The 24791-nt window shown below is 41.5% G+C and overlaps 1 protein-coding gene across 4 annotated transcripts; it reads left to right on the forward strand.

Moving 5' to 3' along the window:
* Nucleotides 1-457: 457 nt before the first annotated feature.
* Nucleotides 458-21378, forward strand: ZNF233 (zinc finger protein 233). 4 transcript variants are annotated; one of them, XM_034986686.1, is made up of 6 exons: nt 482-499; nt 1692-1707; nt 7578-7639; nt 15508-15634; nt 16158-16253; nt 19049-21378. In XM_034986686.1, the coding sequence occupies exons 2-6, from the start codon at nt 1692-1694 to the stop codon at nt 20845-20847; spliced, it is 2100 nt and encodes a 699-aa protein (XP_034842577.1). In that variant the 5' UTR covers nt 482-499; the 3' UTR covers nt 20848-21378. The 4 variants fall into 4 exon arrangements, with proteins under 4 accessions (XP_034842581.1, XP_034842580.1, XP_034842577.1 ...); XM_034986690.1 differs by lacking the exon at nt 1692-1707 and having other exon boundaries at nt 458-499; XM_034986689.1 differs by lacking the exon at nt 1692-1707 and having other exon boundaries at nt 467-520.
* Nucleotides 21379-24791: the final 3413 nt, after the last annotated feature.

Below are 24791 nucleotides of genomic sequence, written 5' to 3' on the forward strand. Positions count from 1 at the left end.
TTTTAGAAAGAGTACACACACGGTGGGGAGAGGAGGGGCAGAGGGAAAGGGAGAGACAGTCCCAAGCGGACTCTACTGAGTGCAGAAGCCCACGCTGGGCTTGATCTCAAAGCCCTGAGATCAGGACCTGAGCCAAAACCAAGAGCCGTACGTTTAACCGACTGCGCCATTTAGGCGCCCCACAAAAAAAAAAAAAAAGTTTTTTTTTTTTAAAAAAGGAAAGAAGGAAAAAAAGCAGAAAACAAACGCTAATATCACCCGAGAACGCACTGAACTGCAACAGTTTATACGTTTAAGGGGGGGAAAAGTGGCAACCTAGAGCAATCGGAACCTTGCTGAGGATTCTGGGAAATGTAGTCCGCCAGAGCCGGGCAGTCAGAGCCACTTCCGCTACCGCGCGGAGGCGCTATAAGCCCGTGTTCCGCTAGGGATTCTGGGAAGCGTGGTCCCGGAGCTGCTACCGGTCCAGGCGCTTGTGCTGCGGGAGGGCGAAGCCCGGGTCAGTGGTACCTTCTGGAACGTGAGTCAGGCTGAGCCTCTGCGTCTCTGCCCAGTTCGCCTGGGCGTGAGACCTGCAGGTGCCGCCCTCGCTCTCAGGGAATAGAAGCCTCGGAGGGCAGGGGCGGCGGGGGGGCGTCCCTGACTTGGCGGGCGGGGGTCGCGACCTCGGTTTCCCTGGCCTTCCGCACTTCTACACGCTCTGCCGCCTTCTAGCGACACGTTCCTAGACTTGCTTAATTTCCCCGTTTCTCCTTCGTAAAGTGGAATTAAGGGTAGTTCCTCCGTAGGAGGCGTGTAGTGAGGTTTACGTGAAGCGTGAAGATGCCTGGAAGCTCTCCTGGCACGGGAACAGGGGCCGGTTGTTACCAATCGGCGTTTTCTTTCCGAGAAGCTCTCAGCCCCTGAAAACTTCTGTGAGCCCGGGATGGGTTCAGAGCTGCAGCTGCAGCGTCGCTGGCGCTTCTCTGAGTCCCCGCGGGAAGCAGGGCTGTTTGGGATTCCTCCTGACTCCCCATGACCACACCCCTCTTTTTTAAAGGAAGGATTGGTCTCACCCCAGCTGGTGCCTGGGCTTGTCCACCGTGATTTATTCTGGACCAGGGGGAAAAAAATTGTGATATCTCCCAGCCTCTTTTCCCTTCTCCGCCCCCGAGTTCCCAGAGGGTGCAGAGAGGAGGAGGGAGTGACCCCCTGCCTCCTGCTGGTAACAGTGTCCCACCGTGAGAGAATTTAACATGATGGGCCATTTCTTTCTTTTTTATATGATCTTATTTATTTGAGAGAGAGCATGAGCCGGGGGAGGGGCAAAGTGAGAGGGAGAAGACTCCCCACTGAGCAGGGAGCCCGTGGCGGGCGGGGCGGGGGGCTCCATTCCTGGACCCTGAGATCATGATCTGAGCGGAGGGCAGATGCTTAGAAGGCAGGTGCTTAACCGACTGATCCACCCACGCTCCCTGCTGTGCCATTTCTGCTCTCAAGTGGGGAACCGACTTCCTTCACTCCTAAGCAGATATTTTTCTACTGGGCACATGTTCAAATGTTTATAGAATAAATGGGAGTTAGATGAGACCTGTGTTGAAGAATGAGTAATAACAGTTTGGTGACATGTTGAGTGCCACATAGCTTTATATGCATCGATTAACTTAATCTTCCTAACACACAAATCTTCTGTGATTATTTGTATTTTACAGATGACAGCGTTGATAGGTGAAGAACTTAAGTTACTTATTTTCCCAAAGTCCAACAACAGGGAAGAGACAGAACTGGGAATTTGAGCGCAGGCTGTCTGGGTTCTTGACCTTTATGCCATACACTTTTTCAGCCCTAAAATGGTAATTATGGGGCATCCCAGTTGGGTGGGGGCTGGCAGCCCAGGGGTGAAAGAATTCATCCAAGGCGGAACAGAGGAGATAGAAGTTTATCGAATACACTGCAAGAGAGGAGCAGGCAGGACAGCAAAAGAGAGACTGTTTGCCCCTGGGCAGTGGTGAGGGGCCACAGTTTTAGGGCTGAATGAGGAAGTATGGAGATGTATGGAATTTTCCCTTTTCTGGTAATCTTAGGCACTGTGCCTGGTTGTAAGTAGCCCACTGGTTAGTTAGGGACTATGGCCATTTTGAGGTGGGTCACTTAATGAGTCTGTTTGCACTAGCTTGGTGGTCATTGTGGGCCCTTTTGCCTTGCTCAAGGTTTCATTGCTCAAGCCTGTTGCCAAAACACAGCCTCTACAGTAATCCCTATGTCTAGAGGGAGGCCATTTGGTAATAATTTGGGACCTTAAAGGACCTGAAAGCTATGCTCATTTAATTACTTTCTTATTTTCTACGACACTCTGTTTTCTGATTATGGCGGTAGTTTGTGCTTATCATAGAGAAGTAGAGAAATAGATGAAGAAGGCCAAAAATGATCCATAATCCCAGGATGTAGAGACAGCTGTAAACGTGTTAACGTATTTCTTTTTAGTTATTTCTATGTATATGCATTTTTCTATGCTTCTCAGGAGTTGTATCATACTTGTAGTATTTTTATATTTGGTAACTTGTGATTGTGAACATTTTCAAACACAGATACAGACAAAATACTATAATGAATTCTCACATCCATCAACCTTGGTCAACCTTCAACTGTTAGTCTTAAGTTTTGTCCATCTTGCCATATAATCCTCCCTCCCTTTTTTTGCTTGAATATTTTAATGCAAAAAAAAAAAATCCAGACATTGAGGCAGGAGGATTTATACTAGATTATCATAAATATATGGACGTCGAGGGAGAGAGGACATAAACAATTCCAAAGTTTTTATGTGGTGATTAGGAAAATGGTGGTTAGTGAGAGAGCTAGGAGCCCTGTAAGACTTGCAGTTAAAGAGGGGCGCCTGGGTGGCTCAGTTGGTTAATCATCCAACTCTTGATTTCGGCTCAGGTCATGATCTCAGGGTCGGGAGATTAAGCCCTGTGTCAGGCTCTGAGCTCGGTGTGGAGTCGGCTTGGGATTCCCTCTCTCCCTCTCCCCCATCCCTCTCATGTGTGTTCTCTTTCTCTGTCTCTCAAATAAATAAATAAAATCTTAAAAAAAAAAGTTGCAATTAAAGAAAAGAACATGACAAATTTAAGAGTCTCATGCTCTACCGACTGAGCTAGCCGGGCAAGAACATGACAAATTTAGTTTGTGCCTTTGGAATTTAATTTGCTCTTGGTTTCCTGAAGACAAATTAAGGGACAAAACAGTAAAAATGATCCATATAGATATTTTTGTCCTTTATCTCACTCTGTGGCTATATACAGAAGCCACAGCTTTTTCGGAGTATTCAAAAATTGATAGACATTTACTGATAATACTTCCATGTCCTAAAACAAACTTTCTTAGAAACAGACCAGGACTAACGCATCATCTCTGGATTTATCACCACGTCATAATAACGAAGGTGGTGAAAAGAATAACTAGCATTTATTGGGAGCTTATTATGAGTCAGGCAGTTTCCAGTGCTTTTTATATATTAACTCATTTATTCCTCAAAAGAACCTTGTTATTATCCCCACGTTACAGATGAGATACAAGAAGATAAGTGGTCTCCAGAAGATCACTCAGCCAGTAACTACGGCACTGAACTAAAACCATCAGGTCTTTTTTTTTTTTTTTTAAGATTTTATTTATTTATTTGACAGAGAGAGACACAGCGAGAGAGGGGGAACACAAGCAGGGGGAGTGGGAGAGGGAGAAGCAGGCTTCCCGCAGAGCAGGGAGCCCGATGCGAGGCTCAATCCCAGGACCCCAGGATCATGACCTGAGCCGAAGGCAGACGCTTAACGACTGAGCCACCCAGGCGCCCCTAAAACCATCAGGTCTTAACATAGCACCTCCCCATCGCCCCTTCCCCCCCACCCCCCGCCATGTTTTTCTTAACAGTATCAATCACCAGCTGACACATGATGCACATACCTGTTGGTTGGTGAATTATCTGTCTTCCCACCTATGATATCAGCTTCACGAGAGCAGGGACTTTGTTCACTGCTGTGTCTTTAATATATGGAATTGTGCCTGGCACGTAGCAGATGCTCAATAAGTATTCGTTGAATATATGAATGAATGTGCTTGGTGAGTAGTAATGAGGCTCTCAGCTAATATAATACAGGATGTGTCTTTATGAACTGTTCATTCGGTCATTTATATGTATGTGTGTGTGTGTGTGTGTACATATAATTATAAATATATATCTTTATAATATTTATATATTATATTTATATAAATAATACTATATAATTATAATACATACATGTATATATATATATATTTTTTAAAATCTCTATTAAGTGCCTGCTACATGTCATGAACTCTTCTGGGCACTGGAGAAAGAGCAGTGACCAAAATAATGCAGCTTACCTTCTGAAAAGGTGGATAGATATAAGCAAGATAAAGAAAACATCCATTAGTATGTTAGAGAGTGCTGAGACCAAGTATAAAAGGGGAGTGAATGGGACCAAAAGGGAAGTGGTGGGGTGGGGGGGTTTCAGTTACATAAATATGTCCGTGGAATAACATTTGACTAAGGAACTGATGGTGCTGTATAAACAAACAAATAAATAAGTAACTTTAAAAATTAAATAAATACCGGGCGCCTGGGTGGCTCAGTTGGTTAAGCGACTGCCTTCGGCTCAGGTCATGATCCTGGAGTCCCGGGATCGAGTCCCGCATCGGGCTCCCTGCTCGGCAGGGAGTCTGCTTCTCCCTCTGACCCTCCTCCCTCTCATGCTCTCTGTCTCTCATTCTCTCTCTCTCAAATAAATAAATAAAATCTTTATAAATAAATAAATAAATAAATAAATAAATAAATAAATAAATACCTAAATAGGGTTTGCTTTACCCAGAGCCCAGGATTGACCCTTTTGTGATTATTTTACCGTTAAGGATGACTGTGATGTTGCTTGAACAAAGCAAATAAAATAGGAAACCCAGAGGAAGAAATGGGAAGATAGAGTTCATCCTGTCCTTCTCCCAATTAGGAACAGCCTCAGAATTTTACAGCTCAGAGGAACCTCAGAGATTGAAGAGTCCAATCCTTGTCCGATGGAGTGTTTTTTCAGTCATTTTTTGATTCCTTGTGTTTTCAGTACTCAGTATATTCTGCGTACTGGGGAGAGAAAGGTGTGTTAATCATCTCATAGGCAAAACAGATGCTTAACCACTAATTATCCCTGTGGTTGCCCCCTGGTGATGGAAGGCTTCTCGGAGTCCAGAAGTGGAGAGCCGAGCCAGGGACCCCAGACCTCACTTCCTTTCTCTCACTAAACACTGTGAAATGTCAGGTCTCCTTGCAAAACCCTGTTACTGAGCAGAGCAGTAGGGGGAGGCAGAAAGAGGGCCAGCACAACGGAATTGGTGTTATGAATTGAGATCTCGTCCAGGTTTTGAGAAGTGGATCCATTGCTCTCATCTCTACTCGAGTACTTCTTTTTTTTTTTTTTTTTAAGATTTTATTTATTTATTTGAGAGAGAGAGAGAACACAAGTGGAAGGGAGGGGTAGAGGGAGAGGAGGAAGCGGGCCTCCTGCTGAGGAAGGAGCCCGATGCGGGGCTCGATCCCAGGACCCTGAGATCATGACCTGAGCTGAAGGCAGAAGCTTAACTGACTGAGCCACGCAGGCACCCCTCTACTCGAGTACTTCTGTCTGAAGTAGGAAGAGCCACAAACATGAGTGGATGCCACATATTGGACGCTTATTTGTGTGTGTTGTGTTCATGGAAACTTCCTAACAACTCTAGATGCTAGATACTGTTATGATCCTATCTTACAGATGTAGAAAGAGGCACAAAGAGCTAGGAAGTCAGAAGAGTTGATGGTAGAATCCTGACTAACTGGCTCCAGTATCTCCCAGCAGATCACTTTCAGCAGACCTGTGCCCTCGGGCTCCCCTTTCTCTCATCCCAAGGGACAGCCTTCCTACGTCCTCTTCATGTTTGTGGTTAGAAACACGGAGACCATATAAAAACACGAGCTCTGGAGTCAAAGTTGGATTCAGGTCCATTGTCATCTCTCATAAGCTCTGGGACCTTCAGTAACTTAATCTTGTGAATCCCCCTCTTCCTCATCCATTACATGGGAGCAATAATCATCATATCATCACTTATTGAGAGTTTATATAATGTGCCAGGCACTGAGCCAGGGCTTTTTTCTTTTTTTGCTGTTTTTTGAACTTTAGGTGTATTTCACATATCATACCATTTACCCTTTTAACGTATATTCACAAGGTTGTATGACCACGACCACTATCTAATTCCAGAACATTTTCATCACCCCAAAAGGAAACCCCCCACCTCTTAGCTATCACCCCTCACTCCCTGCTCTCTGAGCCCATTGCAACCACTAATTCACTTTCTGTCTCTGGATTTGCTTAGGCAGCTTTGCTAGACTTGCTCACATAATCCCCAGAGCAACACTGTTCATTTAAATAAGAGACTGTCAAGTTTTTGTTTCAAATGAAAACATCTACAAGTCCTAATTTTAATTAGTTTTTCCTTACTACAGTGAGCATAGGAGAGGAGCAGTTACCACTGAGACTCTTCTAGCTGCGTGAGGAAAACTCAAGTATTCAAACCTCCTACAAAACCAGATACTGATGTCAATTAAACATCATTTCAAGACAACAGATTATTAAGTAATATAGCCAATCAGAATTATGGGCTTTCAGAGATAAAGGTGAATTTCTTTCTTTTTTATTTTAAAGATTTTATTTATTTATTTGACAGAGAGAGAGATAGCGAGAGAGGGGACACAGGCAGGGGGAGTGGGAGAGGGAGAAGCAGGCTTCCCGCTGAGCAGGGAGCCCGATGTGGGGCTCGATCCCAGGACCCCGGGATCATGACCTGAGCCGAAGGTAGATGCTTAACCGACTGAGCCACGCAGGCGCCCCCTACTTGAGTATTTTAAAAGATTTTATTTATTTGAGAGAGAGCAGGAGAAGGAGCAGAGGGAGAGAGAGAGAATCTCCAGCAGAGCCTGACTCGGGACTTGATCCCAGGACCCTGGGATCACGACCTGAGCCATAGGCAAACGCTTAACGACTGAGCCACCCAGGCGCCCCAAAGGTGAATTTCTTAAGACTAAGAATTGTAAGGGGCGTCTGGCTGGCTCAGTCGGTGCAGTGTGTGACTCCTGATCTCAGGGTTATGAGTTTAAGCCCCACATTGGGGGTAGAGTTTACTTAAATAATAGATGGATAAATAGATAGAAGGAAAGAATTGAACAGGCTCTGAAATCTGGATGTCTTATAAAAGACTCCTTTACTGGAAATGATGGCAGAAGACATTTGCAAAGACAAATTTATGATTATAAATTTATATGTTTATATACATATATATATAATCATAATTTTGTTACATCACCTACTTTTTCTGCAGCTGCAAGGGAATCAGCTATAAGAGTTTCTCCCTCTACTCACATGTTGATCCTCACAACAGTCCCATGAGGGAAGCACTATTATGCACTTTTGTAGGTGACAGATTTGAGGCACAGATTTGTTTACACTTCCCACAGAGCAGCCATCTGGGCAGGGCCTACGTCTCATGGCTTTTTTCTTTGTCAGTTCTGCCTTCCCAGGACTCTGCCCTCTCCCAGAAGCAGCAGGAGAAAATGACCAAGTTTCAGGTGAGTTGAGTTTTGATTTTTGTCAAAATTGCATGCCTTTTTCTCAAAGATTAGACACATCTTTTTTCTCTTCTATGGGAAGGATAAAGGAGGAAAACAGGTATTTGTTATATGCCAGTTCTTTTTTTATTGGTTCTCTTTTTTTGTTTCTATCCTTAGCTTTTGTTTTGGTTTTGGCTTTGGTTTTATTTTAGCATCATCTTCATTTCACAAATAATAGCTCAGAAATTTATAGATTTCAGAAAATTAAAAAAAAAAACAACCCACATTACTACACTGCGTATGTCAGCTGTTTTCCCCATGCTATCTTTATAAAGTTATAATTGCAGTATATGTACAGTTTCCAATTTTGTATTTTCACTTACTGTTACTATTTGAGTTTTTTTATGATTCAGCATTCTTTTATGTGCTCATCTTAAAAGGGTTTCTAGGAGCGCCTGGGGGGCTCAGTCGGTTAAGCGTCTGCTTTTGGTTCAGGTCATGATCTCAGGGTCCTGGGATTGAGCCCTACGTTGGGCTCCTTGCTCAGCGGGGAGCCTGCTTCTCCCTCTCCCTCTGCCGCTCCTCCACCCCACCTCTGCTTGTGCACATACTCTCTGTTTCAAATAAATAAAAATAAAATCATTTTTGAGTTACAGTTTACATATGATTTACATATAATAAAGCATTTGATCAATTTTGATGAATATGCACACCCACATTACCACCTCCACAATCTAGATGTAAACCATTTCTGTCACCACGAAAAGTTCTGGTTCCCTCATGTCCCTTCCCAATTAATCCCAGTCCCACACACCTGTCTGTAGGCAATGACCAATTTACTTTATGTCACTACAGATTAGATTAATCTTAAATTACTTGAGTTTCGTATGTTGGTCTTCAACCCTCTCGGGAGCCTCCCAGCTGTAATCTGAAATGGGCCCTGTACGCGGGAGGCAGGGAGAGATGGAAGAAAGGGGCAGGCCACTCCAGGTTGGTAGGTGGCAATTTTACTAAGCAAAGGGAACTTACCTGTGAGGCTTGTCTTGGGCGGCAACAAGATAAATGGATCCCCTCAGCTGCCCTCCAAATCTTAGAAGTTTATAAAGAGGCCCTAACTGTCCTCAGTATACCCTGCAGGTGTTTTCAACATCACATCATTATCTCAAATCTGTATCTTTGGAGGAGTCTGTGGGAGCAGGACAGACAAGCAGAACCTACATCCCAAGGACAGGAGGGGGTGAGGAGCCTCTGAGTGCCAGGGTCCAGCTCACGGGTCCAGCTCACAGGTCATTTGGCAATCATGTCTTTTTGATGATGTCCCCCCACATCATGTAAATGAAGTTATACAGTGTGTACTCATTTTGTGTCTGGCTCCATTTGTTCATCATAATGTTTTTGGACCCAAACCAATAGTCCTTTTTATTGCTGCATAGTATTTCATAGTGTGGGTTTTCCACGATTTGGTTATCCATTCACTCATTGATGGACATTTGGGTTGCTCCTTGTTTTTGGCTATTGAAAATAAACTATAAGCATTTGTGTGCTAGATTTTTGGATGAACACAGGCTTTCTCTCTCTCTCTCTCTCTAAGTAGGAGGAGAATATAATCTTTGGGTCATATGCTTAACTTTTTAAGGAATTGTCAAATCATTTTCCATTGTGATTGCATATTTTATATTCTTTCCCCAAGGTGTTAGAGTTCCAGTTGGCTCCACACTTTTTCTAACATTTGATATTTTCAGTCTTAAATTTTAGTTATCCTAATGACAGTTATGTTGTGATATATCATTGTGGCTTTCATTTGTATTTTCCTGATGCCTGAGATGTTGAATGTCTTTTTTCTGCTTTTTGGTCATCTGCATCCTTCTTTTTGAAAGGTTTGTTCAATGCTTTTGCTTATTTTTAAATTTAAGTTGTTTATTTGTATTGAATTTTAGTAGTTCTTTTAATATTCTGAATACAAGTCCTTTTGACCCATGAACATTTAGATCTTCTTTCATTTATATCTTCTTTCATTTATCTGGGTCTTATTTCTTTCCCTCAGTCATGTTTTATAGGTTTCAACATGTGGGTTTCTTACATGTATCTTGTTAAATTTATCCCTAAATGATTTATGTTTTGGGGGTGCTATTCTGAATGCTGTTGTTTTTGAAATTCAATTTCTATTTGTTTGTTGCTAGAATATAGAAATGTAACTGATTTTTGTATCTTGACTTTTCTAAATTTGCATATTAAATCTAGAAACGTTTTTCTAACCTTTCAAGATTTTCTACACAGACATCAGTAAATAAAGAGTTGTATTTTTTCCATTCCTGTCCCCATCATGTAGACTGCTTTTTCTTTTCTTATTGCACTGGCTAAAACTGTTAGAACAATTTCGCTATATATAGCCTTTCCTTGTTCTTAATCTTAGGGAGAAAGCATTCAGTCTTCCACCACCTGGTGGGCTTTTTGTAGATGTCCATCATTGAGGTTGAGGAAGTTCCCTTCTAGTCCTACTTTACTCAGAGTTTTTATTATGAATGAGCATCAACTTTGTAAGTGCATTTTCTTTTAACAGTCAGATAGTCATATATTCCTTTGGTTCAATTAGATTCTTTGGAACCTTGTTTTTTAAGCTTGATTAGGGTGGGGGTGGAGTAACCTTTATTCCAGAGCAGTGGCTCTCAGGAGCAGCTTTGCCCCACCATGGGACATTTGGCAGTGTGTGGACATTTTGGATTGTCAGGACTAGACGGTGGGTACCATTGACAACTACTGGGCAGAGGCCAGGGATGCTGTTAAACATCCTACAATGCACAGGATGGCGTCCAGCAATGAAGAATTACCTGGTGCAAAATGTCAACTGTTGAGAAACTCTGTTCTAGAGATAGTTTAGCCCTTCTACTAAAGTGTGGCCCTTTTGTTGCTGCCAAATGTCCCTAATGATCAGTGAGGGCTTTCCATTTTCGTTGTTTGGAATTCAGACACCTCTAAGTCCTACTAAGCTCTGGGAACCATTCAGCCCATCGCTCCTCAGATACTTTTTGCCTGGCCTGTGGAGTTTCCTCCTGTATTTGCACAGTTTGGTTTTTAGCACTAGACTCAAAGGGATTCCTGGGCAGATTTCCAGCACTTTTCTTATGCATAATTCCCATTCTGGAACTCTGCTCCACATTTTCCACCTATCCAGTCTCCCCATTCTGATTTTTCTGTCTCTTCAGTCCAGCAAGGCTCTGTTTGGGTTCCCCCTTCCAGCACTTGCAGTTCAAAAGTTATCGATAGGCAAATATTTAGGGTGATCATAGGGCTCACCCCATTTGTTTCCTTCATTTCAGAGATCAAAGTATTCTGCTTTCAGTGTCTGAAAGCAGTTTGTTTCATATTTTTTTCTATTTTACTACTTATGATAGAAGGGCATGTTTGGTACCAGTTATTCTGTTAAAGCCAGAAACAGAGGTTTCTGTCACGTGCATTTTTGATGACTGCATCATATTTCAATGAATTGCTGTTCCTTAAAAAAAAAAATTCCCGGTGTGCCTGGGTGGCTCAGTTGGTTGGGCGTTTGATCCCAGGGTCCTGGGATCGAGCCCCACATCAGGCTCCCTGCTCAGCGGGAGTCTGCTTCTCCCTCTCCCTCTGTGCACTCTCATGCTCTCTCTCTGGTAAATAAATAAAATCTTAAAAAAATTTTAAAAATTCCCTAATACTAGACATTTAGGTAGTTTAAGATTTTTTTTTTAAGATTTATTTATTTGAGCGAGAGAGAGCCTGGGACAGGGAGGAGTAGAGGGAGAGGGAGAGAATCTCAAGCAGAATCCCTGCTGAGCATGGAGCCCGACAAAGGGCTCAATCTCACAATCCTGAGGTCATGACCTAAGCTAAAATCAAGAGTCAGATGCTTAACCAACCGAGCCACCCAGATTTTTAAAAAATGTTTTAGAGAACACTGCTATAACAGTTTTCCTGCATAAAAGCTCTGTTCTCAACAAGCAGTTCTGGAGACTGCCACTTCTGGAAAGATGGAGGAGATGTTATTCTTCCCACTAAGTAAAGGGCCAGAAGTCTTAGCCCAGAAGTAGTGAACTTCTCACCGCACCAGGTGTCAACAGAGTCCAAGTGGAGAATCTGGGCTTACATCCCCCAGCTGGCAGTAACAAAGCTCTGCTTCCCTTCCCCTTTGAGAGATGTGTCAGAGGAGGCCTAGTGAAACAGAAGATTTAAATGAAATCCTGAGTCTGATTACAGAATACTCAAAATGTTCAAGTTTCAGTGGAAAATCATTTGGTATACAAGAACCAGTGAAATCTCAACTGGTATGAAAGACAATCAACAAAGTAAGATGATGCTCACTGATGTTAGTTCTCAGTTATAAGTGATATAAAATGTTAGTTGTCTGACTAGGACTTTTTTTATTGTGGTAAAATATACATAACATATATTAAGTGTACCACTCAATGACATTAAGTACATTCACAGTGTTCTGCAGCCATTACCACCTCACAACTCCAGAAGGTTTTCATCTTCAAACTGAAACTCTGTACCCATTGAACAGTAACTCCTCTTACCACCCCTCATCCCATTCTCTGGAAACCACCATTTTACTTTCTGTCTCTAGGTATTTGACTATTCTAGATACCTCATATTCACAATCCTTTTTGTGACTGGCTTATTATTCACTTAGCATAATGTCTTCTAGATTCATCCACTGGACAAAGATTTTAAAGCAGCTATCATAGAAATATTTTAGTAAGCAATTATAGACATGCTGGGGGAAAAAAAAACCCCAAAATCTTAGCAAAGAAATAGAAGATATAAAGTAGAACCAAATGGAGATTTGAGAACTGAAAAATACAGTAAAAGAAATTTAAAAATTCAGTGGATGGGCTCAATAGCAGAATGAAGGGACAGAGGAAGGAACTCGAAAATAGAATAATAGAAATTATTTAATATGAATAAAAGAGAGAAAATAGACTGAAAAAAAAGAACAGTCTCAGGGGCCCAGGGGACTATAACAAAATATATAACATTCATGTCATTGGGGTCCCAGGAGGAGAGGAGGAAGAGGGTAGGACTGAAGGAGTATTTGAAGAAATATGGTTGAAAATTTCCCAAATTTGACAAAAGACCTAAAACTACAGATTCAAGAAACTGAGTGAACCCCAAACAGGGTAAACTGCAAGAAATACACCAACACATCTACTGTCTTTTTTAACTTTAAAAACCCAATTTTGGGAGAAAATAAGTATTGTTTTGGTTTTGCTTTTCATAAAAATAATTTAACTTCTTGTTTAAACTAGATGTTTCTTTAAGCTTTGATAATGAGGAAGATAAACACACAAAGTATTCTGGGGTCTTCCGCCCTTCTCGGTACTCTGTTGTCATTAATAATAGTAGTAGCAATAATAAATGCAATAATAATAGCTAAAAAGAAAAAAAGAAGTACACCAACACATGTTCTAGTTAAACTTCTGAAAACTAACAAAAAAGAAAAAAAATTGTGAAGGCAGTCAGAGAGACATGATACCTTAGCTATAAGGGAAAAAACACTCAAAGACAGTGGATTTCTCACCAGAAACCATGGTGGCCAGAAGAAAATGGCACACTATTTTTAAAGTGCCAAATGAAAAGAACTGTCAACTCAGAAGTCTGTATCCAGTAAGGATATCCCTTGAGAATGAAGGGAAAATCAAGACATTCTCAAATTAAGGAAACTAATGTATTTGTTGCCAGTTATACTGGAAATATAAAAATTAAAAACAAATATGACCCAGGGCACCTGGGTGGCTCAGTCAGTTAAGTATCTGACTCTTGATTTTGGCTCAGGTCATGATCTCAGGGTTGTGATATCGAGCCCTGTATCAGGCTCTGCACTCAGCATGGAGTCTGTTTGAGATTCTCTCTCTCCCTCTCCCTCTGCCCCTCCCCCATCTCTCTCTCTAAAATAATAAATAAATAAATCTTTTAAAAAATATGGCTTGGGGTGCCTGGGTGGCTCAGTCAGTCGAGCATCTGCCTTCAGCTCAGGTCATGATCCCAGGGTCCTGGGATCGAGTGCTGCATCGGGCTCCTTGCTTGGCGGGGAGCCTGCTCCTGCTTCTCCCTCTCCCCGCCTCTCCCCCTGGTTGTGCTCTTCTCTCTGACAAATAAATAAAAATAAAATCTTTAAAAAAAATAAAATTAAATAAAAAAATAATAACTATGATCCAGCTATATGCAGTCTATAAGGAACTCACCTCAGGGGGCTCCCTTCTCCTTGCTAGATGGGATGCTACCTTATTCATGAATCACTTTATAAAACTAGATGTTCAAATTAAAAAAAAAAAAGCCTCACTTTAAATATAATGGTATCAGCAGGTTGAAAAGGAAAAGGATGGAAAAAGATACACCACGCAACATTAATCAAAAGAAAGCAGGGGTGACTAAATCAACGTGCGAGTGTAGTAATACAGTTACCATATCACTTATAATTATATTAGTAAAACTTAGTTTCCATTGAGGACCTACCCTGTGGCAAGTGTATATGTTCTAAGCAGTGTACAGCGGAACTTCTTTGATGATGGAGGTAGTCTATATTTTACTGTCCAGTATGCTCCAGCACCTGAAATGTGGCCAGTGCAACCGAGGGAGTGAATTTTTAATTTTATGTAATTTAAAATTTACACTTACATAGTCCCATGTGAGTCACATGGCTACTGAATTGGACAGTACAGTTATAAAAATATCATGTACATTCATTTACATAACTAGGAATCTTGCAAGATGAATGCCATTACACAGATGAGGAAAATGATTAAGGATTTGTCTGTTGAAGATCTTAGAGCTTGTGAGGGCCAGAGCTTGGGGATTTTAACAGGTATTATAGCATGAAAAACTGAACACTTTGACACTTTGAATGCTGTCATGCAGAGTTGGCATGTGCCTTCAGAGTGCAGAGGGTCCTTTGCATAGCTCCCCGGGAAGGGTGACCTGTTGGTTTGTCAGATTGTAGCAAAGTGACAGTCCCTTGACTTAGTGGTTGTGTGAATCAGAAAGGAAAGACAAAAATTATTTGACTCTTTGGGGACTAAACTGACCTAACATCTCTGGGACGATTTGGTCGTATCAATCAAATTATAAAATGTATATACCCCACGATTCCAGAGTTACTGTTCTAGGGCACTGACTATAGGAATACTCACAAATGACACCATGTTAAATGTACAGGAATTATTTGTCATTGGTTGTTTTCTTTTTCTTTTTTTTTTTTGAATATTTTTTTTTTTAAAGATTTTATTTATTTATTTGAGACAGAGAGAATGAGAGACAGAGAGCATGAGAGGGAGGAGGGTCAGAGGGAGAAGCAGACTCCCCGCCTAGCAGGGAGCCCGATGCGGGACTCGATCCCGGGACTCCAGGATCATGACCTGAGCCGAAGGCAGTCGCTTAACCAACTGAGCCACCCAGGCGCCCCTGTTTTCTTTTTTTTAATTATGTTCAGTTAGCCAACATATAGTACATCATTAGTTTTTGATGTAATGTTCGACGATTCATTAGTTGCGTGTAACACCCAGTGCTCATCACAACACGTGCCCTCCTTAATGCCCATCACCCGGTTGCCCCATCCCCCACCCCCTCCCTTCTGCAACCCTCAGTTTTCAAATTTCAATTAAATTTTAAAATTTAACTTTAATTGGAAATTTTTAATTTTAAATTAGTTTTTAATTTTTTTACTGTATTGTTGATGTGACTGTGGCTAAATCTGTGGAAATGACACATGGGATGGAGAAGAGGAGGAAACTACTTAGGTAGATCCAAGGCCCTCAGAATCCAGAACAGCTTCTCACCCATCCTCTCCACCTTCTTAGGGCTGCCTTGTCCCTACTGGCCATTGGTTATGAGATTGCGGTTGCCTGTGCTTATTGTAGGAGATGGTGACATTCAAGGACGTGGCTGTGGTCTTCACCAGAGAGGAGCTGAGGCTGCTGGATTCTACCCAGAGGAAGCTGTACCGGGACGTGATGCTGGAGAATTTCAGGAACCTACTCTCTGTGGGTGAGCACAGGGGCCCTCTCTGACTCAACGTCAGCCCCCTGGAATGTCTTGGTTTCAAATGTGTAAGACTTGGGGACTCTTACAATGCTTCCCCAAACTTGGGGGAGGGGTCTCAGTTTCCTCATTCCTGTAGGACACCCTGTCTGTACCTTGTCTGTTTTTTGTCAGATTCCAGTCGGACATCTTGTGAGGTTTAAAATCAGTTGGTGAGTTACATCATTATTGTGTTGAATGAGATAGGTCAGAAATAGTGTAGCTCCTTGTCGGGAACTGCATACTGTGCAACAGAGATTGTGAGCAAAAGCGGGAAAGGAAATGTGACAGAAGTAGGTAATGGTTAGGATGAGGTCAACACATCTATGTGCTTGTGTACTGGATCACAACATAAAAGGTCTTTATTACAGCAGGCCACGGTCAGAATTTGGGAAAATACTACTTAAAGAGCGTAAAGATTGTAATTCTGGAATTACAATCTTTGCCTTCAATTTATTCACGTTGCACACATGCCATTTCTTTTTCATAGGATATGAACCCTTCAGATTAGATACGACATTACCGTTGGGGAGAGAAGAGAAGCTTTGGATGATGGAGACACAAACCCCAGGGGATGGGCGTTCAGGTGAGAGGCGTGCAGCTCTGAGTGCTCACCACCTCCCTGATGGCCAGCCCGCCCGAGCCCCTACCATTCATTACCCTGCTTCATCGCAGCAGCTTTCCCACTGCCTCCCTGCTCCTATGGGGCGGTCTGTTCTGCACACACATGAGGTCAGCCCATGTCATTCCATTTGTTCAGCCTTCCATGACCCCTGTCTTGGTACGACCCGCAGTCCTCATGGCGGCCATTTGAACAGTAGTGAGAAGGACTCCTCTGGGCTTGTCCTAACCTATGGTCTCTGCTTCGCCCTTGGTGAGCGCTGCCTCCTCCCTTTACAGAGTTACGTCCTCCCTGCTCTGGCCTTGCCTCTCTCCTCCCTTCCTTCCCTTCATTGTCCCCTTTTCTTTGCTCCCTCCTTCCTTCATTTATCTTTAATTTGCGTATCCCTCAGGTAAACCCAGCCTAAAATAACAGTAATCATAGTCATTCCTACTGGAGATAAGCACCAAAAGCTTATCTCAAACAAACAAAAAACCAGAAAAACCTATCTGCTAATCTGATGTGAGTAGTGAGGGGAAGGACTTCCTGGTCCTTCGATTATTTCTTTTCGTGTATCCTTCTGCTGCATGAAGGTTTAATGCAGTCAGTCAGGCATGTTGGATGCTGGTTCCATCTGACTCACTCCCTTGTTTTTATGTATAAACCTAACCTTGGGAGGTAGGATCCCAATTATTACAATTGTCTCTTTGCTTCTTAATAGGTAGCTTCCCAGTTGCTTTGCTTCCATGTACAAATCTGTACTTTTATTTTTTAATTTTGGGCTGATTTTTTATTGAAATATATCTTAGATACAGAAAACTGCACACATTATAAGCATACAGCCCCATGAATTTTCAGGGTGTAAAATGACTTATTTGTCTTACAGTTCTTTTTACTGAGGTACAATTTAAATTTACGTATCTTAAGAATGCAATTTGATGAGTTTTGACAAATGGATACTACTCTGTAACCCATATTCCTCAGAATGCTGAGCAAATCTTACAGCATATTCTATCCCCATGTCCCTTACTAAAAGTTCTTGTGGCAAACATCAGAATACCCCGGATTTTGCATTTTGTCTATCCATCTAGGTGCCCTACTCCATCTATGAAGAATATTCTTGAGGTCTGTTTTCACTGCACAGAAGCACAAACTAAAGGGTTTCTTCTCCCTTAATGATCTTTACAAACAGAAGCTCACAGAGAATGGTGCTAAGTGAATCCCACTGTCTTCGCTCCTCCTGGAGACAGTTCACGTGAGCAGAATAAGCTAGCATGATTAAAGGATTATTTCAGAACATTGTTAATGTCTACCCTAATTAGAAGTTCTATGGCACTTGTATTAACTATCTATTGCTATATAACAAATTACTCTTAAACTTATTGGCTTAAAACCACAAAACATTTATTTACAGTTAATGTGAGCCCAGGAATCTTGGGGCAAGTTTCTGGGTGGTTCAGGCTCAGGATCTCATGAAGTTGCTGTCAAGGAGCACCCCCAGAGCTGCAGTCCTCTGAGGGCTTGATGGGGCCGAAGGGTCTGCTTCCAAGATGGGCTCATTCACACTGTTGGCAAAATACCTCAGTTCCTTGCTGGCTATTTGGGGGTCTCAGTTCCTTGCCAAGTGGGCCTCTCCCTGGGGCTGCCTGAGTGTCCTTAGAACATGGCACCTGGTTTCCCCAAGAGCTGTGGAGAGTGGAAGGCAGAAGCCACCATGTCTTCTATGATCTAACCTTGGAAATGACATAGCATCACTTCTGCCATATTCTGTTGGTTTCATAGACTGATCCTGGTACATTGTGGGAGGGGACCTCTATAGGGGCATGGATACCAGGAGGGGGACCGCTGGAGACCATCTTGTGTGCTGACCACCGCAGCACCTTTTGTACAGATATGAATCCACAAAACCTAAAAGATGAAATTAACCGTCCAGGTTTACCAGAAAATACAGGCCAAATTAAGTGGCCACAATGGTCATAGGGTTTTTACTCCCATAGGATGTGTCCACCATGGGATTGCATTTTCTAGGTTTTTTTCTAGTTACAATGTTCATCAGTTGACTATTATATATTAGGACTTCATTGAAATAAGGGGGAATCCTCTCAAATCTAGCTTGTTTAATGTGTGTTTTCTGGCTAGATTAAGAATATAAAGGTACCATCTCATGGATTCATTATCAAGACAGGAAATACTTCCTTTTGCAAATACATTCTTTTCACTTTTCAAGAATGTCCTTTCTTTTTTTTTTCCTGTGGAAACTCTTGGCATCACATGATAATCCACCTGTAAACACTAAAAGACAGATTCAGCCTTTTCTAGCCATTTTTGGCTTGTCTTATACAAATATGCAGGTAGTGTAATGTAACCATGATTTTAAGGCTTACAAATACATAGGATTTTGTAGCTTTTATACCCCTGCTGCAGAAAAGGCAAGAATTATTTAAGTGATTATTTTTATGAACAAGGAAGTAAAGTTTCTCCTCTGTATAATCTTTCTGGGACATCTTTTTGTTGCTCTGTAGCCTTGTATTTCTAATTTGACCTCAGTAAACATTAGTCTTGGTATAGTTGGAAATGAGTCTCGTTGGCCCTTAGTGGGCAGGAGTCTACTCATTACCTCTTCATTTCCATAGGCATGAAAAAAACAGTGGTAAGGTCAAGCTGAAGTCTTCACTGGTTGAAAAGGTCTCGTAGTGTGATTGACCTGTGAAATATTTCTGTCTCTGAACAAACTTTCACTTGTCCACATTTTCAACTCTGAATCCTCTTTATCCTTCCAGGCCTCAGGAATCAAAACGAGATAGAGACTTTTCAAAAAGTAGGATTAAGATACCTTTTACATGAAGATGTTATATGCTGGCAGATATGGGAACAATTCACAAGTAAATTAGCCAGAAATCAAGACTCAATGATAAATATGCAAAGCAAGAAGTCCAAGTTGCCAAAACTAGGTGATTCCTCCTGTCAGATATGGGCAAGAGAATCTCCTCAGGTTTCTGAAGATGAAAACTATGTAATAAAGCTTCAAGGGGAGAGTTCCAATAATATCAGAAGTCAAGAGCTTCCAATTAAGACCACTGGGGATTTCTGGAAGAAAATCTATCTGAGAGAGTCACACAACTATCAGAGTAGGTGTCAGCAAGTTGACGTAAAAAATAAACCGTGTAAGTGTGACCATTGTGTTATGACAAGGATCTCACATCATTGTGATGATCAGGAAGTACACAAAAGCAAGAAGGCTTATAGCCACAATAACTGTGGAAAAGACTTCATGAGGAAATCATGCCAACATAGTATAACCCACTCAAGAGAGAAGCACCACGTATACAGTGAGCATGGGGAGGACATCGGTGAGAGCTCAGTGTTTTGCATTTGCCAGAGTATTCATGCAGGGGAGAAATGTGGTAGGAATGATAAGTGTGATGGGGTCTTCAGTCAGGGCTCAGACCTGCAAAATCATCAGGGAGTCAACAAAGGAGAAAAGCCCTACAAATGTCAGGTATGTGCTAAGAGCTTCAGTCAGAACTCCTGTCTTCCCACCCATGAGCCCCTCCACCTAGGAGGGGATCTGTATAGGTGTGGCATGTATGGGAAGAGCTCCAGTCATAGCCTAGATCTCAACGTTCACTGTATAGACGACACTGGAGAGAAATCCTCTAAATGTGAGATGTGTGATAAAGGCTTCAATCACACATCACAACTTCAAGCCCATCAGAGAGCCCACCCTAGAGATAAAACCTACAAATGGGAGGCATGTGACAGGCTAGTTAATCAGAATCCTGGTCCTCATCAGAGAGTTCACACTGGAGAGAAACCATATAAATGTGAGGTATGTGGGAAGGACTTCAGTAAGGCCTCAAATCTTCAAGCCCATCAGAGAATCCACACTGGAGAGAAGCCATATAAATGTGATGTGTGTGATAAGAACTTCAGCCGGAATTCCCATCTTCAGGCCCATCAGCGAGTCCACACAGGAGAAAAACCATACAAGTGTGACACATGTGGTAAGTACTTCACTCAGATTTCACATCTTCAGGTCCATCAGAGAGTCCACACAGGAGAGAAGCCATACACGTGTGAGACATGTGGTAAGGGCTTTTGTCAGAGTTCACATCTTCAAGACCACCAGAGAGTCCACACTGGAGAGAAACCCTACAAGTGTGATATGTGTGGGAAGGGTTTCAGTTGGAGCTCCCATCTTCAAGCCCATCAGAGAGTCCATACTGGGGAGAAACCCTACAAATGTGAAGAATGTGGGAAAGCCTTCATCTGGAACTCATATCTTCATGTTCATCAGAGGATCCACACAGGAGAGAAACCCTATAAATGTGGCATGTGTGGTAAGAGCTTCAATCAGACCTCACATCTTCAAGCCCATTGGAGAGTCCATACGGGAGATAAACCCTACAAATGTTTTCACTGTGGTAAGGGCTTTAGTAAAAGTTCACGTCTGCAAGTTCATCAGAGAGTCCATAGTGGTGATAAATCCAATACACACGATGAGTGTGATAAAAGTGTTTTTCAGAATGTAGACTTCTCATTTTCATCAGAAAATCCACGCAGCAGAGACTATTCATAAAATACTGTGTTTTAATAATTCAGGAGTGAGCTGAATTTTTTTATAGTCCTCTGAATTCTGCTGGAGGAAACTTATTTGTTGTGTGAATGTAGCCAGTGTTTCCAGCAGAGCTCAAAATTTCACAGTCCTCAAGACACAGAAGCTGTGAGAATGGTGCAGTAAGTTTCAGTCAGAACCTTCACTTTCAATCTAATCAACACAGGAGAGAGGGCTTAAAAAGGATAAGTAAGGTCAGGACATTAGCAAAAGTTTACTGATGGACATGACAAATCCATGTCCACTAGAAGAGAAGCTCCATGGGGGCAGGAAGTTTGTTTACTGCTGAATGACCATGACCTCAAACCAGTGCTTAACAAACAGTATAAATGTCTAACTTGGTGGAGAAGAAAACCTACTATAAATAAGACAAATACTTAAAAATTGACCCAGTTAGTCATAATCAGTTGTACCAAGAAAAGGATTCTTTATTACTATTATTATTATTAATTTATTTGAGAGAGCATGAGCAGCAGGGGGAGGGACAGAGGGAGAAGCAGACTCCCGGATAAACAGGGAGCCCAACACAGAGCCCGATCCCAGGACCCCAGGATCATGACCTGAGCTGAAGGCAGATGCTTAACGTACTAAGTCACCCAGGCGCCCAGGAAAAGGATTCTTGTTAGAAGTTTTAAAACAACTGAAGGAAGTGACAACTTCATAAAAATACATAAAATCATGCGACTTGCAATTTGAGCATAAGATTTTTTTTTCAGTTGACTCCTGTCTGCACATCTTTACTTTTCCAGCCGTAATAAGCTTGGCTTTTCATCTTACCATTTAAGACTTTCCCTGTACATCATCAGTTTGTATAGCATACACCTCACTATCTCTTTTGGGTCTTTTGTGACAGGAACAGACAGAATGAAAAAAAGAGGAACTTGTTTTTAATTCCATAAAAGATCATGAGAAAGGGGTGTGGAAAAGGGGAACACATTTTAGCATGCATTTTGGACATTGAACTAAGCTATTAAGGCACAGAGCATTTTGGATAGCACCCCACACTTCCTAGCTGCTTCAGTAGCTTTCAAGTTTGCTTGGTTGAACAGTTTGGTGTATATTTATTGGAGAGAGAGAAAGAAGTTTCCCACAATTTTTTTTTTTTTTTCTGGACCTTACCTTCCAGGACACTGGATATTCAAGTTCCATGTTACCAACAGAAATCCAGTGCCCGTAACACTGTGCTTTGTTGGGACGCCTGGGTGGCTTAGTCGGTTCAGCAGCTCAGGTCATGATCCCAGAGTCCTGGGATCGAGTCTCACTTCAGACTCCCTGCTCCATGGGGAGCCTGCTTCTCCCTCTGCCTGCTGCTCTCCCTGCTTGTGCTCACTCTCTCTATATCTCTCTGACAAATAAATAAATAAAATCTTTAAAAAACAAAAGCCAAAACAAAACAAACCCTGTGCTTTGTCATTACCAGATCCTCGCGTGGGCTACTGGATCTCCTGGCTCTTTATAGCAGAATGTTTTCAGTTGTAAGAAATAGAAAACTCAGCTCAAACTAGCTGAGACAAAAGGAGAATTTATTGGTGTGCATAATTAAAAAGAATATGGGTGGGACAGGACACAGGCCCAGTTGAAATGGCTCTGGATCAATTCTTTTGTGATTTCCTCACCTCTGCCCTTCTGGTTGAGTTGGTTCTCACATTCGTTTTTTTCCAACCCACTCTTAGGAAATTTATTTAAAGAACTGACACTCCATTAACTCTTCTAGCACACACCCCCCTTTTCTATATACTTCTAAAGCAGTTGTCCTCTGAACTTCTTGTCCCTGTTAGTCAACCTAGAGGTTTGGCATTTTCCTAAATATACCATATCTAAATGCAAATATTTATAGGGTTACTGTAAGTTACCATTTGCCATTTTTATCATGCATCTGTGTTCTGGAGAAACTTTTTCTTTTCTCCTGTGTAAAACTAGATTTTTTTTTTCTAAAAAATAATGCCTGAAATTTTTAGATAAAATAATTCAGAAAAGGCACTAATGTAAGGGTGCTGACACACATAAACAATACTGGACATTTTTAGGGTATCTGTGCCTATGGATACAGATCTATTCAGTTTTACAAAACTAGGATAATATACATACTATGTTGTAACTTGATTTTCTTCACTCAATATGTTGGAAGCATTTTCTATCAATATTGGTCTATAACATTTTAATTGTGTGGTATTCCAGTAATGCAGACATATCACATTTTAACCAGTTTCCTACTGACGAACGTTCAGTTTGTATCTTCTAAGCAGTTCAATGAAAATCTAGAACAGTGACATCCATCTTCATGTTCTTGTGAAGAAATTTCTAGAACCAGTGTTGTATCCAAGAATAATCACTTTTAGATTTTGGTGTATACTGGGGCAGTTTTCCAAAAGTACACAAGACTGTTTCCCTAGGATATACAATCTTGATGAGATAAAAAATGGCCTCCTGGTATTTGTCTTGCTTACCAGAAGAAAAGAAATCCTCTGTGGATAAAGATACCAGACAGAGCCTCCACATATATTGATAAGCAGTGTCTGGCATTAAAACCTAAATTCTTTTCAGGAAAAATAAAGGTTAAATGACCCCAAAACAAAAAGATGATCAAAACTAACCCATAGTGATCCAAAAATTGGAGTTATCAAACATGGATTTTAAAATAACTTTTATTATGGTCATGAAAATATGGAGAATTTCACCAGAGAACTGCAATCTATCAAAAAAAAAAAAAATCAAGCAGTCCTGGATTTGATAAATACAGCAACTCGTTAAGAATTTAGAAGATGGCCTTAAAAGCAAATTAGATGTGGCTAATGCTGTTTATTCTCTAGCCTGAAAGCTCAGTGGACTGAGGAACTCCAAGGCAGACATCATGTTTTATTGTGTAATGACTGTGCAGTGAATGTTTATAGAAACAATGAGGCTTCAGAGGATAGGACCTTTGCTGCAGAGAATGAGTTTTGGGGGCCCTTTGGGCAACAGGTCCCAGGCAGACATGAACAAGTCTTGCTTTTGAAGGTCAAACCAGACAACTCTGCCAATAAAAATCCTTCCTCAGATTTCTTTCCACATCAGTAATTCTGGAACTTCCTGTCCTTGGTAATCAGGGCTAGGTAGTGTGGCTGCACTTGGGAGACTTAGAAAAGAAAAAGAATGTGGAGGATTTGATTCAGAAACACAAGAAGGGAGGTGAGAATGACAAGGGTCTCAGGTCGGGGCAGTCTTTGTAGGTAAGAAGAAAGGTGAAGATATCTTCAAGGAAAAGGGTGTATATTTCAGGTAGGGAGGAGCCAGTTGTCATAGCTGATTAAATGTTACACTTCCTACCAAGTTATTCCCAGACTGAGTAGTCAGGAGGGTCAGGCAGACCTGGTTTTATGGATTCTTTTCTGTCATTTGCCTTCTCTTGCTCCAAAAGAAGACATTCAGAGAATTCCAGGGAAGTGAGATGTCTTTTCTTCATTATATACCTTGCCTAGTCTCAGAGATGGATAAGTCTGTCCATTGAAGAAAGCTTAACATCCACGGGGGGTTGGTGGGGCGGGGACTACTGCAGGGACACCATTCTTGTGTATTGGAGCCTCAGTGAAGCAAGTGATGGTAAATCCTTATTGTAACATAAGAAAATAGGCTTGAGAAGGTTAAAACCATTGCCCGCATTCACTCAAGTAGCAGGATTTCCACAGGTTGTCAAAATTCAAGATTTTAATTCTTAATTATGAAAAATCTCAAAAAGAGAAAATATAATGGTTCCCCACATACTCATCTCTCAAATTCAAGTTACCAGGATTTTACCACATTTGCTTAATCTTTCCCCTTTTACTTTTGACTTAAATGCTGAGATAATTTAAAACAAATCCCTGATATATTAGTTCACACCTATCTATTTCAATAGGCATCTCTTTAATATTAGCTATATTTTATAAAAC

The sequence above is a fragment of the Mirounga leonina genome, unplaced genomic scaffold, assembly GCF_011800145.1.
Source record: "Mirounga leonina isolate KUSES-001 unplaced genomic scaffold, KU_Mleo_1.0 Mir_376, whole genome shotgun sequence".
NCBI lineage: Eukaryota > Metazoa > Chordata > Mammalia > Carnivora > Phocidae > Mirounga > Mirounga leonina.